We start from the raw sequence: 16,708 nt of genomic DNA on the forward strand, positions 1-16,708 counted from the left end.
GGGGACTTGTGGTTTGGCATGAGGTTTGAGGACTCATGTGGCTCATGAGAGCCACCAAAGAGTCCTGGGTACCACTTATTGTACAACCCTGGGTCCCAGGTGAACTTGTGGGGAGGATGGAGATTGCTGAGCAGGCATTGGGGGAGCAACCCCTTTTCCTCTCATGCCCCCCACTTTCTTGTTTCCCTTCTCTATTCCTCTCCCTCCCTCCTGGTGGTTTTCCTGTCCTCCCTGCCCTCTGCTAACTCCATGTCTCCTTTGGCTTTGGCAGCTTCTCAGGATTCAAGAATCCTTGAAATAACACACCATTGTAAAGCAATTGTACTCCAATAAAGATGTTAAAAAGAAAAAAAAAGAATCCTTGAAATGGGTTTATAGGGGTCCTGCAGACCTTCCATTTTGAGAGGGTCATGTTTTGGGAACTGGTAAATAACTTGGGGGATACTAACTGGCTGGAGTTTTCAAACTGAAGTAAATCCATGACCTCATAACAGATTGATGTTGATTCAGATGATGTTAAGCTTCTAAGATTCTGAGTCCCAAGTCTGGGTAACTTATATGTTTTGAATACAGTGTGCATGTGTGTGGAGGGGTGTGTGTGTGCCAGAGAGAGAGAGAGAGAGAGAATCCTTAAAAATGTGATAAGTGCTGTTTCTACATTCCTTTTTGCTTTCTTAGGCAAACAATCTTGTATAATCTTACTTTCATAAGACAAATGAAACTCCTCCCTTCCTTTCATGGTTGATGTGTAACCCTAGTGAGATCCATGATTTGACATTTGAGTGCCTACTGTGTATGCAGATGTTATATAGTTTCTATATCATGAAAATGAATGAAAACCTCTGCATTTCACTGGATCTACTCCAGGAATTTGGCTTCTCTTTCTGTTGTCAATGATAAAAACCTAAAATACATTATATATTTTATTCTCTTCACCATCCCTTTGTGTGTTTCAATCTCACCCAGACTTGAACTGTTTTGCCACACACAGAAAACACAGTGAATTTAAAGATGTCAGTTTAAGAACAAAACCCAACTCAAATTAGTTTGGCATTTCTTTCCAACTTACCAGGATTACTTAGAGAATAAATCCAGAGCTGAGCATTTATTCCTCCTTGTCGTTTTATTTTTTATTTTATTTAAAAAATTTCTTCCTAAAAGTTATCTGCTTGAATGATAGTGCATTTTTTCTTGTCAGAGTTGACTTGATTTCTGGTTCCCTTGCTTCCCAGCCTACGCTCTGTGTAATGTTGCAGAGGCGGCAGATTGATGGGGAAGGGATTCACCATGTGCTCTGGATTTGGGTTTCAGTATGTGTGCTTTCTGCTGCCAAAGACATTTAGCACATGGACTTGGGGAGGTGGGACTGGGCCTTGACAGGGAGGGGACCTCAGGGTAAGAAGCCCTTTTGAGCTCAGCTGGCTCTGCCTTTCCCATCTAGCCATTTGGACCCTGGCCCACTATTAAGTCTATCACAAGATTAAAGAGACTGAGCTTTTTGTTGTTGTCAGTGTCTTTAGTTTTCAGCAGTTTGATTAAGATGTGTATGGGCATAGATTTCTTTGTGTCTTTCTGTTAGGGGTTTGCTGAGCTTCTTGAATCTTTAGGTTTATGTCTGATGTCAAATATGAGAATCTTTTAGCCATTATACCTTTAAATATTTTTTTCTGCACTGCATTCTTTCTCTTCCTCCTCTTGGATTCCAGTAACTGAGTGTTAGATCTCTTGATATTGTCCACAGGTCCCTGAGGCTCTTTTCATTTTTTTAAAAAATAAATTTATTTATTTATTTTGTTTTTGGCTGCATTGGGTCTTCATTGCTGCGTGCGGGCTTTCTCTAGTTGTGGTGAGCGGGGGCTACTCTTCCTTGTGGTGTGCAGGCTTCTCATTGCGGTGTCTTCTCTTGTTGTGGAGCATGGGCTGTAGGCGCACGGGCTTCAGGAGTTGTGGTGCGCGGGCTCTAGAGCACAGGCTCAGTAGTTGTGGCGCACGGGGTTAGTTGTGGTGTGGCATCTTCCCGGACCAGGGCTCGAACCCGTGTCCCTGCGTTGGCAGGCGGATTCTTAACCACTGTGCCACCAGGGAAGCCCTCATTTCTTTTTCAAATAATGTTTTCTCTCTGTTGTTCAGATTGGATACTCTCTATTGATCTATCTTCAAGTTCACTGACTCTTTTTTGTGTTATATTCATTCTGCTATTGAGTCCATCTGTTTATTGTATTTTTCAGGTCTGAAATGTCCATTTGGCTCTTTATATATCCTATTTCTTTGCTGAGACTTTCTATGTTTCTGTTGGTTTCAAGAGTGTACACTATTACTTCCTGGAGTATTTCTGTAATAGTTGCTTTTAAGTTTTTGTCAAATAATTCCAGTATCTGTGTCATGTCATTGGCATATGTTGATTGTCTTTTCCCCACACCAATTGGGATTTTCCTGATTCTTCATATGCTGAGTAGTTTGGGGTTATATCCTGGGTATTTTGTATGTAATATCGTGAGACTCTTGAGTCATGTTTAAATACTATAGATAATGTCCATATATTTGTTTCTACAGGCACTTGACCTGGTTGGGTTCAGGTCTTAAGTTCCAGCCAGCCTTCTATGGATTATGGTTTCAGTATCAGTTCTGTTTTCAAAATCTTTGCAGTGTTCTTCAGATCTGTCCCACATGCATGACACCAGCGGCCAGTCTGGCACCTGGTGGAAGTCTGTCTGTTAGCTTGGTTCTCAAAGTTTTTGATACGCTAATGGTTCAGATGCACGTGCAGATGCAAGTATCTAGGTATCTGGGGTGGGGAGGGGATTGTTTTTAGCACGTGCACTGATACCAAAATCTGTGGATGCTCAAGTCTCTTATACAATGGCATAGTACGTTCGGCCCTCAGTATCCCCAGTGTTCCGCATCCACAGATACCGAGGGTTGACCGTATTATCTAGCTCCCTGCATTTCTGCACCTCTGGCTGGAAAGGCTAGACTTTAGTTACTCTTTGCTCTGCTTGTGTTTTATGGCACCCTTCCCATGACTATGTCCACGTCCAAGGCCAAGCTGCCCGAGAAGAGAGAAAATACTCAGCAGGGTTTGGGGCCACAACCTCAGATCAGAGAAGAAACTTCCCTTTCCTCAGAGTTTTAGGTGCTTGCGGACTCCTGCTGTGGCTTCCACCACTGCAGTGGGATTGCCTGGGAGTTGGGATGCTAGAATGAAGGAAAAGAAATGCAATGAGAGAGGGAAATGGGGAAGCCCCCTGCTTTCTCTGAGCATTAGGAGACCCCTTCCCTCCTTGAGCCCTTGAGGGCTTCTCCTGGAGCTCTCGGTCTGCAATGATGTCCACATCCAGTGTGCGGCTGCCTGAGTTGGGGCTTGAGGGGGATACCAGGAGAAAAACAGTGGTGACCTCACTGCTGGTTCCTGGTACTTTTGAGTTCTGGCCTTCAATCTGCCTGCCAGTATTTACTTTTCAGATTCCTCAGATGGCTGCCCTCTGCATTCTGTCCAGGTTTTATTGCCGTATTCAGTGCCAGACACAGGGTGCGGGCGTGCTTATCCATGTTACCCAGAACTGAAACTGAGATAATTTTTTTAATGAAATTTTTGCATGGGGTACCTGAATTTTAAATGTTACCATAAAGTGTGTAACTGACCCCTGCTCTTTCCAAAGCAGGACTGATTCTGAGAGAAAGTCCTGTTACATGAGACTGGTGGGGAGAGACATGTGAGCTGCCACCCACAGACTCTGGGAGCCCCTAATCCCACTCGAGCGAAGTCCTAGAAACTGTGGTTATCTCAGGGCATTCCAGAAAGACAGTGGTGGTGCTTACCTAGATTCATGCTCTGCCCAGGTACCATTTTGTGCCTCCGCCTCCCCCAACAACTCCCGCAGCCCCCCTTCTCCTTCTAAAAAGGAGCAAACAATTTCCTTCAATCATTGTTTCCTGCCTACTGACAGATGTTCTTAATTAGCACAGAATTGCAGCAGAATTGCCAAATAAATAGATTTTGCTTGTTTTGAGTTTGTTTTTTTTTCTCTAGAAAGCTTAGGCTTCCCAAAATCAACTCATCACACAGGCTCAGCGTATTGTTTAGTTTGAGTCAAGGACTCACAACCTTGTTCTTTTCCACAGGCACAACCACAGCACAGAAAATCAATTGTTAGCCGTCTCTCCCAGCAGAAAATTGCTGGTTCTAAAACCATTCAAGAGCTTAGTAGCTGTGGGAATGCGCATTTGAGAGTATTGAAACATCGTAAAAATATCCCAGACACTCTACCAATTATCCATCACAATAAAGAAACTGATTATTTAAATCACTTATCATACAATTTCATCCCCAAAGAACTGTAGCGTTGAAACACAGAGGAGTGGGACCATTAGACTTCTTCGTTGGTTCTTATTTTAAAAGAAAGTAAAAAACATGCATGTACAAAACTTGCTTGTACAACTGATGGTGGAACTGTTGCTAATTGGACAATTTCTGTGTGGCCTGCATGAGGTCATTCATGGGTGTGGGGAAAACGGCCTCTGAAGAAGGAAGCTGCTGTTCCAAATTTCAAGGCAAAGAAAGCTTTTGCACAAGGCAGAATCGATGATTCTCTTTTCAGGTCATGGGTGGCTCTGCTTTTATATGTGTGTGTATATATATATGTACATATGTATATACATATTTTTTAATGCAACCAGTTTTGCTTGGGGCTTGTGGTCTTGAGTTAATATATTTCTATTATATGCATACATATAGGCTGGTAGGCAAAAGAGTATTTTAAAAGATTGCTTTATTTTTTGCATTATCTTTTATTAGTAAAATCTTGGAATTCAGTTTCTCTGGCTTGAAAGAATCATTTTCTTTTTTCAAGAAACAAATTTGATGCTGAAGTCATAAATTATAAAAATATGTGGAAGCCGCACGGCTGTGCTTGCTGCGGTCTTTAGAGCCAGATCCATCATCTCTGTGCACCAACTTGGGCTGACTCAGCGATCACTTTTTACCCTTTGGGAAGAGATGCTCAGATGTCTGCAAAATAACCCCCAAACAACATGAGTTAGTTGTGTATAGAATCCTTTGCTTAGTGTTAATTTTTGGAATTTTTTTCTGTATAATCAAAACATTTCCCCTCGTTAGAAACCAGTTCACTTTGCAACGCATGTTTCCTGGAGGAAGTGCAGGATGAATCCTTCACAGATGAAAAGGGGTGGGGGCTGCTGCCTTTCCTCAGAAACCTGGGACCCTGCCTTTTCTGGGATGGCTGTCTTTGTTGTGGGAGGGGCTCCTTTGAACGACTGGCCTGGTGGTTTAGGTAGGGGCCGGACCACAGATTGCAAAGGAATTGGACAACGCCTCCCGCCCCTGCCCACCGCCCCTGCAGGGGCTCAGGAGCCTGGCCGCTTCTCTGTGGCAACGCATTGTGTATGCTCCATTTGACGTTTCAGCTCCAGCCTGCCAGGGACAGACAGACCAGCCCCCAATGACCCCAGTGACTGTACCTCCACCACCTTCTGCTTAAGCTGCTCCTTTACCCACCTGAAGAGGAAGTGGGGGTGACAGAAGGGACTGGGAATCTACCTTCCCACCTCCTGGGAGTGAGGGGGGTAGCCTTGCCCTGGCCACTTGATATTTGGACCACATGGCTAATAGTGGACGCTGGCATTTTAGAGAACTGTTTGAGGGTAAAATCATAATGATAAAATCTTTTTAAAAGAAAAAGATGGGTTTTTTTGCCTTGTACTAGTAAACACCAACCATGGGTATTTTAAGGTGCTCAGAGAATTCTGTTTGTGGGATCTTTGAAGGGCAAATATTGATGTGTGCACTAGAGAATCAAGACAAGTGATAATTGAAAGAGATGATAAAAGCTAGTGCTTTCCTTGGGGAAATAATCACAAACTGCTGTCACACTGATGCCGATGAGAACATTACTTTATGTGAAATGTTTTTTAAACAGCTCAACCAAAGCATTAAGCCAGAGCACTTCTGAGGGCATCTGTCTGCTGTGTATTTCTATTATATCCCCACCTGAGGCCCCTCAACTTACGTTATTCACCATTCCAGCTGTCGCGTTTAGCTTTGTCGTGGTCAATGCTCAGTGAAACTGAGAAATATCAGGTAGCAAGATGGATACTGCTTGTGGATTCTTAAGATAATTATATAGTTTTGTCATGTTGAGTCACGTATGGATTCACTGTTATTGATCTGTGACATTCCTTTCGTGTGTTAGCCCAGGTTAAGTGCTTCTACTGTTTTTAAGTTGTCTCCTTAATGAGAGTTTTGGACTTCTCACATTGGAGACTGCTTCCTATAATCTACATTTGGATTCTCTAGCATTTATTTTGGAGTGGTACTTGGGTACTTCTCTCCGTGACCCCATTGTGCCCTGTAGAGATTTCAGTCAAAGCTCTTGCAGAACTTCATTGCATTTATTGGTGTACACAGCTCTGTCCTATATTAAATTGTAACCCAGAGCCTGGCACGAGGCACAAATGGCCACTGAATGAATGAATGACTCCCTGGTCAAGTCTCAGTGCCTCTTTCCAGAGATGCTGTGCAGGAGGCCTTCCACTTGCCTGTCTAGAGCCACTCTCCATCCTGCTCCTCCTGCTCTGCACCCCCTAGGCTGACCTGTGGGCCCACCACAGCCTCCCTCTTCTCTAGCTTCCCCTTCGATTTGACAGTTAGGGTGGGTATGTAATAGGGCTGGATGTGATGGGATTGGCTGTGTTCTTCTATGCAACACCTTCTCCGTGCAGTTTCCCTCTCTGGGTTCCACAGATTCCTCCCCCTCCTTGCTCCTTCAGGCTCAGGGTTTGTAAGGGCTCCCTGGTGCTACCAGCCACAGGTATTGCATTACTCCTTATTTGTTTCCTAAACTCTGCCTACACCTTCGTATTATAAATAGTCTCTCTATTAAATTCTTCCCACTGTATCCTGCTGGGACCTGGCCGATATTTCCCCAGTCACCCAGATGACAAAGTTGTTTGTAACCTAGATATCATAATCTGTGTCTCTTGCATTATTTCAAGTAAACACTCTCCTCTAGGCTGGTCTACAACCAAATGAGAATCAAGTAGAGCAGGGGTCAGCAAACTACAGCCTTGCAGGCCTAATCCAGCCTGCTGGCTGTTTTTGTAAATGGAGTTTTATTGGAACACAGTCCTGACCATTTGTTTACTTACTGTCTTTGAGCTACAACAGGCGGTGAGGAATTGCAACAGAAACTGTATGGCCTGCAAAGCCTAAAATATTTGCTGTTTGACCTCTTACAGAAAAAGTTTACAGATCCCTGATTTAGAGGAAAACCATAATGTGGGAACTTTATCATTTTCATCAAGACGCTCCTGGGCCAGGTGCCAGCGTACTTGTCAGGGTTCCATGACAATCATGTGGGGAGTTTTAAACCCCAGGGCTGGAAAAGCTTGCATGCAGCATTGTGTTGCTGTGCTGACAGCAGCGGCAACCTGGGAAGACACTCTTTGTCATTAGACGCAAAAGGAGTGTGACCAAGCAAAACTAAGAGGTGTTTGTACTAAAGTGTGTCTATAATTTATGATTTCATAATTAAGTAATTTCCCAGAAAGAATGACTTTCCCTAACGTTTCAGCATTTCCCTGTCAAACTTATCTTGTATGTATCTGTCTCCCCCACCAGACTGTGAGCACCTCCCAGGAGCCTCCAGGTGTTGTTCCCACGTGTGCCGACCAGTGCCTGGCACAGAGTGGCTGATGCTCAATAAGTATTGTTTGACTGAATGCTAGTCAACAGCTAATTTAGAGAAGGAACAAAGAAATAGGGGGTGGGAGCCATTAACTGGGAAGATACATTACTTAATGTTCTCAGGCTCTCTGACTGGAGTCTCTTTGCCTACTCAACCTTCACAGAACAGGAACAGCTATACGAAAAGCCTGTTTCCCAAAAAAAGGTGCCCCTCAGGGCAGACTGACTACATAATTTGCAGGGCTCAGCACAGAATAAGAATGTGGAGGCTCTTGTTAAAAAATTATTAAGGGTGTCAGCACTGAGCCGAGCACAAGCCCTTCTAAGACTGTGCAGGTTGCGTGCCCATGAAACTGTCCCTGCCTTAAGGATTCCTGAGGAAAAGACAGCCTGTGGGAAATCAGTGAGGGTTTTTTCAGTCCAGAGGACTGCAGGGGTCTCCGCCACCGTAAGGCAGTGCAGACCTGACTAGCCAATAAGACTGTGGGTTCTCGGGACTTGGTGCAGTGATATGAGTCTCATAATGCCTAACCTGGAATAACGCCTTACCACGTACAGAGTGTCTGCATTTATCTCTGACCCTCGTGCCAGAGTGTACTCTTCTTCCCCAAGCCCACACACTTGGCTCCACACTGACTAACCTGCTTGCCCCCCGCTCTTCCTTGCTTTCCGTTTAACCTCAAGTAACCTAGGCCACCCCATTTAGGGGCAAAAAAACCATAAATGTACTAAAGTGCCTCAGGGCTAGCCTGTTTCGATATTTCTTTGTGGGTGACAGACAGTTCTTGCCATAATACCTGTCTTAGGCTATTCTGGCTGCCATAACAAAATACCACAGACTGGCTGGCTTACAAACAACAGAAATTTATTGCTCACAGTTCTGGAGGCTGGACGTTCAAGATTGGTGTGCCAGCGTGGTTGGGTTCTGGTGAGGGCCCTCTTCTGGGCTGCAGATGGCTGACTTCTCTCTGTGTCCTCGCATGGTGTTAGGGCCTAGGGAGCTATGAGGAGTCTCTTTTAAAACAGCACTAATTCCATTCATGAAGGCTCCACCCTCATGACATGAGCACCTCCCCAAAGTCCTACCCCCTAACATCATCACACTGGGCATTAGGATTTCAACATAGGAATTTGGGGTGGGAGACAGACGTTCAGACCATTGCAATACCTGACTGGAGAACAATGTGTGTACATGAACAGTCCCTTTATATTGTCCCCAGAACCCTCCCCTGCCCCTTTCCTCACCTTAAAATGGGGTTTAGGGGCCCATCTTAACCACTCTGCAGGAACCCCTGTGCCCAGACCCCCAGAGTCTTTCCTGACGCTAGATGTTCACCCTGCCAGCTGCTGGGGCTTCTCCCTGCCCAGGCCCCTGCCCTTCCGCATCATACACTCTGGGCAGTACTCTGCCTTTGGGATCACAGTGAGCCTCCAGAGGTTTCCAGGTGGTGACAGCTGTAGGCGGGGAACTTGAGCTCTAGCAAGGATTTTATGACTAGTGCTTCCTTTTGATTGGAGGGGTCCCCATTTTTTATTCTTCTAGATCACCACTACTTTCCTCCAACCCTTCATCCACTCTACCCTTGCTGTAAAAGGGGGCTTAGGGTTCTGATCCCCCTGCTCCTGGAGCTCCTCATGTCCTCAGCTGAAAGCTGGAGGTTGTCTCACAGTGCTAGAAGGCCACCCTTGCCAGCCGTGGTAGTGCCAGCTCCAGGGACTGTTGGCAGGTGCATGGTCCAGATGACAGGTGCACTGAGGTCTAGAACTCTGGGTGCCGCCCCCCGCTTGCTCGGGGGGAAGGTGCCCAAGCGCCCTGAGGATTCAGGCATTATGGGACCATGACAACAAAACTGGCCCCTAGGAGGCACCTATTTCTGAAGCTCTAAGCCTTGGAAACCATAGTAGGCAGGGGAGGTTTTCTCCACAACGGGGAGCGGCTCCGGGTAATACAAAGCCGCAGCTGAGAGAGCCTGACGGGGTCGAGTGGAGTTTGCCTTTGATCAGAAGCTCGAAACAGACATCCTCTCTAGCTTTTGCAGTCTCTTGCTTAATCTGGTAGCCGGGCTTTCTCAGGCCTCATTTGTCTCCCTGTGATTGATGTGGCCTTACCTATAGCAGCTCCGAACCAACTCCCTGCCGCAAAGTGCAGCCGTGTTTGTTTTGCAGGCGGCTAGTAGTCTTGCCTCCCTGATGCTCTGCATCCTGCCCACCCCCATCCCAAGCTCCTGATACCTTACACACTGACCTATGTTTTCTCCTTACAGGGTCCCCGGTGGCATATAGACCTCCAGCCTTGGGCAGGCCCTGCTCGGTCCCTGGATGAAGAAGCCTTGAGGTTCCTGAGATACATCAGCACCATTCAGGTTGTGTTTCAGGCACAAGTGGGTATGGAGACTCTGTAAAAGACGCTAATTGCCCCCTTAAAATTTTTATTTATTTATTTATTTTTGGCTGCGTCGGGTCTTAGTTGTGGTGCACAGGCTTCTCTCTAGTTGTGGTGCATGGGCTCTGTAGTTGTGGCGCACGGGCTTAGTTGCCCCATGGCATGTGGGATCTTAGTTCCCCAACCAGGGGTTGGACCCGAGTCCCCTGCATTGGAAGGCGGATTCTTAACCATTGGACCACCAGGGAAGTCCCACTAATTACTCCCTTTTAAACAAGGCTGGGGAGTTTCTCAGTGCCTCCTGATAGGGACTTGATAGAGTTTCTGATGCCTAGCTGCTTAAATATATTCACTCACTTAGAGGCATATAATAGATGCCTTCCATCTGCTTCGGCATCTTATCCCTTCCAGGAGTATCGTCACCCTGAGATGTTTTAATGATTCATCCCGATGTGTTTTAAAGATCCACTTTAGAAAATTGTTTTGGAAAACCATGTGAAGCGACAGATTCGTGCCCATGAGTAGGCAGTCCAGTGTGTCACAAACCAAAACCATCATCTGGAGGTTCAAATTCCATTTTGTATTTGGAGAAGTCTGCCTTTTCGCTTTTCTGCCACAGAAGCTTGGCAGACAGGGATGCGTTAGGCCAGAGAGTAAAGGAGGCTTTGCAGGCAGCAGGAAGAGAAGCTACTGAATCCGAAGACTCTCTGTTCTTAAGGCACTTTAAATCATTACTGAGCACTGGCCTTCATTAGTGACTTAACACATTGTGGCAGCTCCTGCCCGGGCGACCCGAGCAGGCAGAGACCCTCCCTTAAGGAGAGTCTATGGCTCTTGACACATTAATCAGGAGGTTCCATTCTCAAGTAGCCTGATCTTGAGGAAAGAGAGACAGAAAAGAAAATCAAGGCCCGAGGGAAACTTCGCTCTGAACTGAGAGGTGCTAGTAAATTAGAAACTCAGACTGCCTGTGAAGCTGCAGCTGAGGAGGCTGCACTATGGAGCTGGTATGGCACTGGGGGTCCCTGGGTCCCTGGGTCTTTTGATCTCCCTTTGGCCCACTCGCTCTTGGCAACCCACTTCCCCTTCCAAACCTCACTGGCGGCCGAGCCCGTTTTTCATCCATGGGAGAGCATATATTTCTGGAATTTTAGAAGGCTAGTTTAGGGGTAAAAGAAAGTCCCATTTCTCATATGATGCAGTCAGACAACCAGGAATTTTAATATTTGTCACCTAGACATGGAAGTAAAAGCTTGTTGAATTCATCATGAGTAATGGGATGATAAATTGGTCCCTGTGCTTTACATAATTTCATCTTATTTTGCTGCTGCAAATTAATTTGGTGGACTCACAGACAATTAAAATACTGAAATTTTAATTTTATAGTTTGGTTTTACACGAAGAATAAGAAGCTGGATCTCTTAACTATGACTATAAGAAGCCCTTAAAAGCCCTAGAGAAAAATGAGAGGTGTTAAATTTATGAGTTGAATTTGAGAATTGTGAGCTTCACCCCCCAGTATAAATTGACCACATGAAAGCCTCTAAATTCTATTTTATATGTATTTTAGGTTAATGTTCTGTAACTTATAAAAGGCATGTTAACTTAGAAGAAGCTCTTGAGGCATGAAAGTGTTGTTTCAAGCCCCTCTTGGAGTTTTCCCATGAGTTATGGGCTGAGAGGGAAAAAATTCTTTAAAAAAAGCATCCTGTGATGTAGTTCAATGTTGTGACCCTGGGCAAGTTATTTTGCTTGTTTGGCTCTGGCTGTTCTGATCTTGAAAACGAAGAGATTGTATCAAATTATTTCTAAGGTTCCTCCCAGCTCCGTGAGCCTGTACTTTGTTAAGACTAGTGTAGAATTGTTATTAACCAAGTATTACTGAGCACCTACTATGTGCCAGGAGCATAGGCCTTGGGAATACAGTTTCTGCCCTCAAGTGGCTAACAAACTAGTCGGGAAGGTAGATAAATGGACATATAATTATTATTCACCTTGATGAGTATAATAATAGAGAGTTGCTTGTTAAAGCTCGCTAGAAGACTTTTTCATCCTCTAGAAAGAACAAGATAAAGTTCCAGACCTCACAATTGCTTTGCAATCAGAGGTCATTTTACCCAGTTAAAGTCCTGTGCTTTTGTGTGCTTCTGAGTCACTAGACCAGCAGGTGGGAGCTCTTCAGAGATGACACTAACTGGTTTAATCAGAATCCTACTGACCAGTGCTCCCTCCCCCTCTCTATGTAATGCAGAGTTTTCGGCTGCTTTGGGAGCTTATGCCTCATTTAGAACTCATCTTGACAATGAAAGCCTGCAAAGCTGGCAGAATATTAGAGTCACTATTACCTAAAATTTTCACAGTTAGCAGTAGTGAGTCATAATGGGCAAGGGAAAAAAAAACCCTCTGTAGGTACTTAAGCAAATTCCACCTCCATCCTCTTACACTGCTTTTATATATATATATATATATATATATATATATATATATTTCCCTCAAATCCGTGTTCAAGCTTGTACAGCAAGTCCTAGCATTTGATATGTTTATCAGTTGATTTATTCATTCCTCAATTCAGCAGGCATTTGTTGAGTACCTGCTCTGTGTATGACGCTGTGCTAGGCACTGGCTGGGATGTCAAACCTGAATTAAATACTGCCCCCCCACCCCCGGCCCACAGTGGTGAATGGCTAGGATGCAAGAGAGCTGTGTGTTCTCTAACAGGGTGGACAGATGGGGTGGGTAAACTTCCCCAGGCCAAAGGAGCTTGGGAACAGAAGCACAGAGCAAGATATTTGGGTAGAGTGGGCATAACATCAAGCTCAGTTTTACTAGGTATTGTTTTCTAATGTGAAAGGCCATGGTTACATCTCTGAGTTCTGGAGTAGACGATACACTGCTGCTAACAAGAAACAGTTAAATCATAAACCCAGTGCTCTGTTCTAAAGGAAGGCTCCAGATCCAGCTTTTTATGGCAACCCCCGAACCATATGCCTTCAGGAAGCATGGCTTGCAGTATGAAATTAATCTAAGCAACAGTTGCTGTTTTAAAAAGAAAAAATACGTTTTAAAGTCAGTCTGTCTATCTATCTAATCATCTGCCCATCTAACTGATTGTGAGAATGACATAAGAACCTATGGATCTAGAGATTCAGATTTTACAAATTTTACAAACTTTTTTACAAGAAGTTTCTATTATATTTACTGCTACACACATGCACACACACACACAAACCAGGATAAAAGCAACAAAAATACAACTCTTCCCTTGATATTTTACCTTTCAAAATAATGTATTTCATTAACATACAGTTTGATTATTGAAGTAATTCTTGCCAAGTCCCCAAAATTTAAGGCCTCCCTTTGCCAGATTCTACTTATGGGTTGGCAGAAATGCTGTTCAGGCTTTTGGGATACAAAATGAAATGAAAATAAATTAGATCCCTTCAAGTTAAATAACTAAAAAGCATTTCAGAAAACACTTTTTCCTGGAGTCTATTTTCCTTTGTCCAGGCTTAATTCTGTTTATATGGCTAAAATTACAAGGGGAATTAGAGAGAGGGAGAAAAAAACCCATAATTACCTAAGTTACAACTTAGCTAGGAGTTACTGCCTTCGCTGATTTTGCTCACAAGAGAGTTCATTGAAGCCCTGGCCATAAATCTTAACAAGAAAGTTTGAAAAATCAATATTTAATTAATTTTTAGGAGCTGAATTTTACTGAGTCCTTACTCCTAGTTGTTTTCAAAAGCTAATGTATATTAATGAGATGGTTAATAAATGGTTAAAATGGAAAAACTTCTGTGTTCTATTTTTGAGCTAGGAGAGGAAAGGGGAACATTAGCAGAGATTGAATGGAAAAGAATGTTTTTCCAGTAGGGATATCTGTGCAAGATGAAGTCTGTGGAAGAAGAAGAAATGCTTAAAGTGTTAACTTTAATAGAATAAAACCCCACTCCTCAAGGTTCAGTGGAGGAGCAGCTGAACCTCAAAGCCCTCTATCTTGACTTAGCGGACTCTTGGGGGCCTCTGGCTAATTGTAGGGGCCGCCTCTCTGGCCCTTTGCTAGGGGTGAGGTTGGAGAGGCTGCTGTTTTCAGTTGAAAGCTCTGGCCCAAGTGTAGCCTCTTCCCTTAATTTGCTAAGGCACAGGTGAGGCCAGGCTGGAACATTTCAGTGGGACTTTACAAAAGGCCGCCAGGAAACTCACAGGACCACCTGCGTAACAATCACCTGGGGGAGCTTATTAAAATGCATGTTCACGTGCATCGGCCTCAAAGATTCTGATTTTATAGAATGGAGTGGGACTCAAGAATTTGCATTTTTAAGTACTCCCACATCCATCAGAATGTAGGTGGGCCACACCTTGAGAAACGCAGTGGGAGAGGCTAGAGTTAGGTTTAAATGGTGTTGGGAGGGTTCTATGAACAAGTACCTGCGAATGTCAGTCTCCTGATCTGTCTTTTGGAGGCTCTTAGGGAGAGTACATACAAAGAAACAATAGCAAATCATCATACCATTTTAATAAATAAATAAATCATCATACCACTTTAATAAAAATACCCCCAGGAAGCTGCCCTAGAACAAAAGGTTCAGTCTTACGAGATCCAGGCACGTCTTTGGGGCCCACCAAACTGCCTGGGCTTAACTAACTGCCTGCAGGAGCCAGGGCGTGGAACCAAGTTCCAGTGAAGGTTGAAGGCATCATAATCTACCTACTAGTGAAAACCAGCCAGATGAACATTGAGCTTTGACTAATTAGATTAGCAGCTTCTCCTTTGGGTGGGTGAGTGGAGGCAAGAAGTGGGCAGGCAGAGGCATAATTTCCATTTATTTGTGGGAGAATCGTAGGAAATGAATTATACAAATTAACATGTTGATGGATCCAGTTAATAAGTGTGTTCTGTACTAGTTGCTTGAGAGAAGATTCAATTCCATTTTCTATTATCACCTTTTTCTTTAAACCATGGTTGTGGATAGAGAAGTATTGAGAGCAAGATACTGGGTTGAGGATGTTGACAAAAATTAATCAATAGTGAATCTGAGAAAGAAATGGAAAATTTTATTCAGGCCAAACTGAGGATTATTACCTGGGAGATGGTCTCTCAGCTCTGAGGACTGTTCTGAGGAGGTTGGGGGGAGGTTAGTAGATACATGATTTTGACAAAGGGGTCCGTGCAATCAATAACACATCTTGGTAGAAAGTTACTATTAATAGCAAGGAACAGGTATCTTAGTTAATAGTTATAGTGCTTTTCTAAGTATGGGCAGATGCAAGAAACAGGATTCATACATTTTCCCCTGAAAATATCTAACTATCTGAAGGCCTATTCCGCCAGTTTTTCCAGAGCACAGAATGTCTCATCCTGATTTTTGCCCTGAATTCCTTTCAGGGTGTACTGTAGGTCAGTGACTGCAGTGGCTAATGAGATTCTTGTAGAACTAGGTGGTGGGCAACATTCTTTATTCTACAATCCCCTCCCTTTTGGTCTTAATTCTGACCAAGGTTTGGGAGGCATTTCATGATCAATTTGTCTCACGGCACTAGGAATGCTCATTCCCAGGTCAGTCAAGGATTGCATTGATAGGCTACTTAATGTGCTATTACTGGACTTGGCCCTGTTAAGTATAGTCAAAAGCCTCTGGACCATCTGTCTTTCTAGTCTGTTATGGTCTAGGAAATGCTTGCTCTTGTTGCTTCTCATGTCCAAAGTTACACTATTACAATCTTTGATCTTACAGGACTATATATTTGGTTAGTTGTTTCAAGTCATCTAATCATCATTAATTTTATTGAAGGCTCCATCACACATATGGTAGTACTACAAGAAACAGTTATCTTGCAAAATAGGCAGACTGCAAGTAATACAGCTAGTAACATTAATAAGGTCCTAAGTAAGTATTTAAGCTAAGAATTTCCATTAGTTGAGGCCCAGTATCTCCCCAGGTCATCTGACCCAGTCTGTTCTGCACCAGTCTCTCATCTTTAAGGGGAAAGATGTATTTGCATTGTACATAAAGTTCACCAAAGATGTCTGCACATACAAGGCGTGTGGTGGGTTATAAAATTTCATGTTTAAATTTTTCTTGCCTTAAAATGTGAGTTTTTATTTCATCAAAAGAAAAGAACAGATAAATATTTAGGATTTCACTTTTTAAGCTTTCCTATAAAATGTCCAGATTCTAGCAGAAGGCTCTCTCTCAGTCACTGATAGATAGTGCCAGGATAATTTTGCCAGGCCAGCCCTAGATTACAGCAAGAATAAGGGAGATGCTGGCTCCATGTAATATGCTCTTTTCAGATTAACATTTTGGAAAATCAGTTAAATAAAAGGATTGGGCAAGTCTGGAGTACCTTCTTAAGAAGAAAATTGTCCTGTTATGTTTTCTAATGCATTAAAGCAATGAACCTCAAAACATCCTTTGCATCTGGAGTGGTCTGTTGTCTGTGATGTGACAGCAAAAGCTGCTGCATGATTCATGGAGCATCATGACGACTGTGAGAGTTTTGAGGGATTAGGCGGAAATACTGTTGCTCAGTAAGATAAATACCTTGGCCACAGAACTTGTTTTCTTTGGTTCCAACAGCCTCAGTTGTGCACACAGTGCCAGCGTCCAACACAAGTCAGA

General features: G+C 43.7%; 1 protein-coding gene and 1 long non-coding RNA gene across 5 annotated transcripts in view; one reads left to right on the forward strand and one right to left on the reverse strand.

The window, feature by feature from the left end:
- The window catches only part of METTL24 (methyltransferase like 24), a 151,855-nt gene that overhangs the window by 21,418 nt on the left and 113,729 nt on the right, over positions 1-16,708 (forward strand). For 3 of the 4 annotated variants that reach the window (XM_067702355.1, XM_067702354.1, XM_067702352.1), the window contains exon 2: positions 9,967-10,083. In XM_067702355.1, coding sequence (XP_067558456.1) covers positions 9,967-10,083 — 117 coding nt within the window. The remainder of the gene's footprint in view (positions 1-9,966; positions 10,084-16,708) is intronic. The other variant, XM_067702353.1, reaches the window with a different exon arrangement.
- Positions 4,753-8,718, reverse strand: LOC137205007 (uncharacterized). Its single transcript, XR_010933953.1, has 2 exons — positions 8,579-8,718; positions 4,753-5,008 (listed from the first exon to the last, which is right to left on the reverse strand). It is a non-coding gene; the product is annotated as an uncharacterized lncRNA (long non-coding RNA).

This window comes from Pseudorca crassidens, chromosome 13 (genome assembly GCF_039906515.1).
Source record: "Pseudorca crassidens isolate mPseCra1 chromosome 13, mPseCra1.hap1, whole genome shotgun sequence".
Classification (NCBI taxonomy): Eukaryota; Metazoa; Chordata; class Mammalia; order Artiodactyla; family Delphinidae; genus Pseudorca; species Pseudorca crassidens.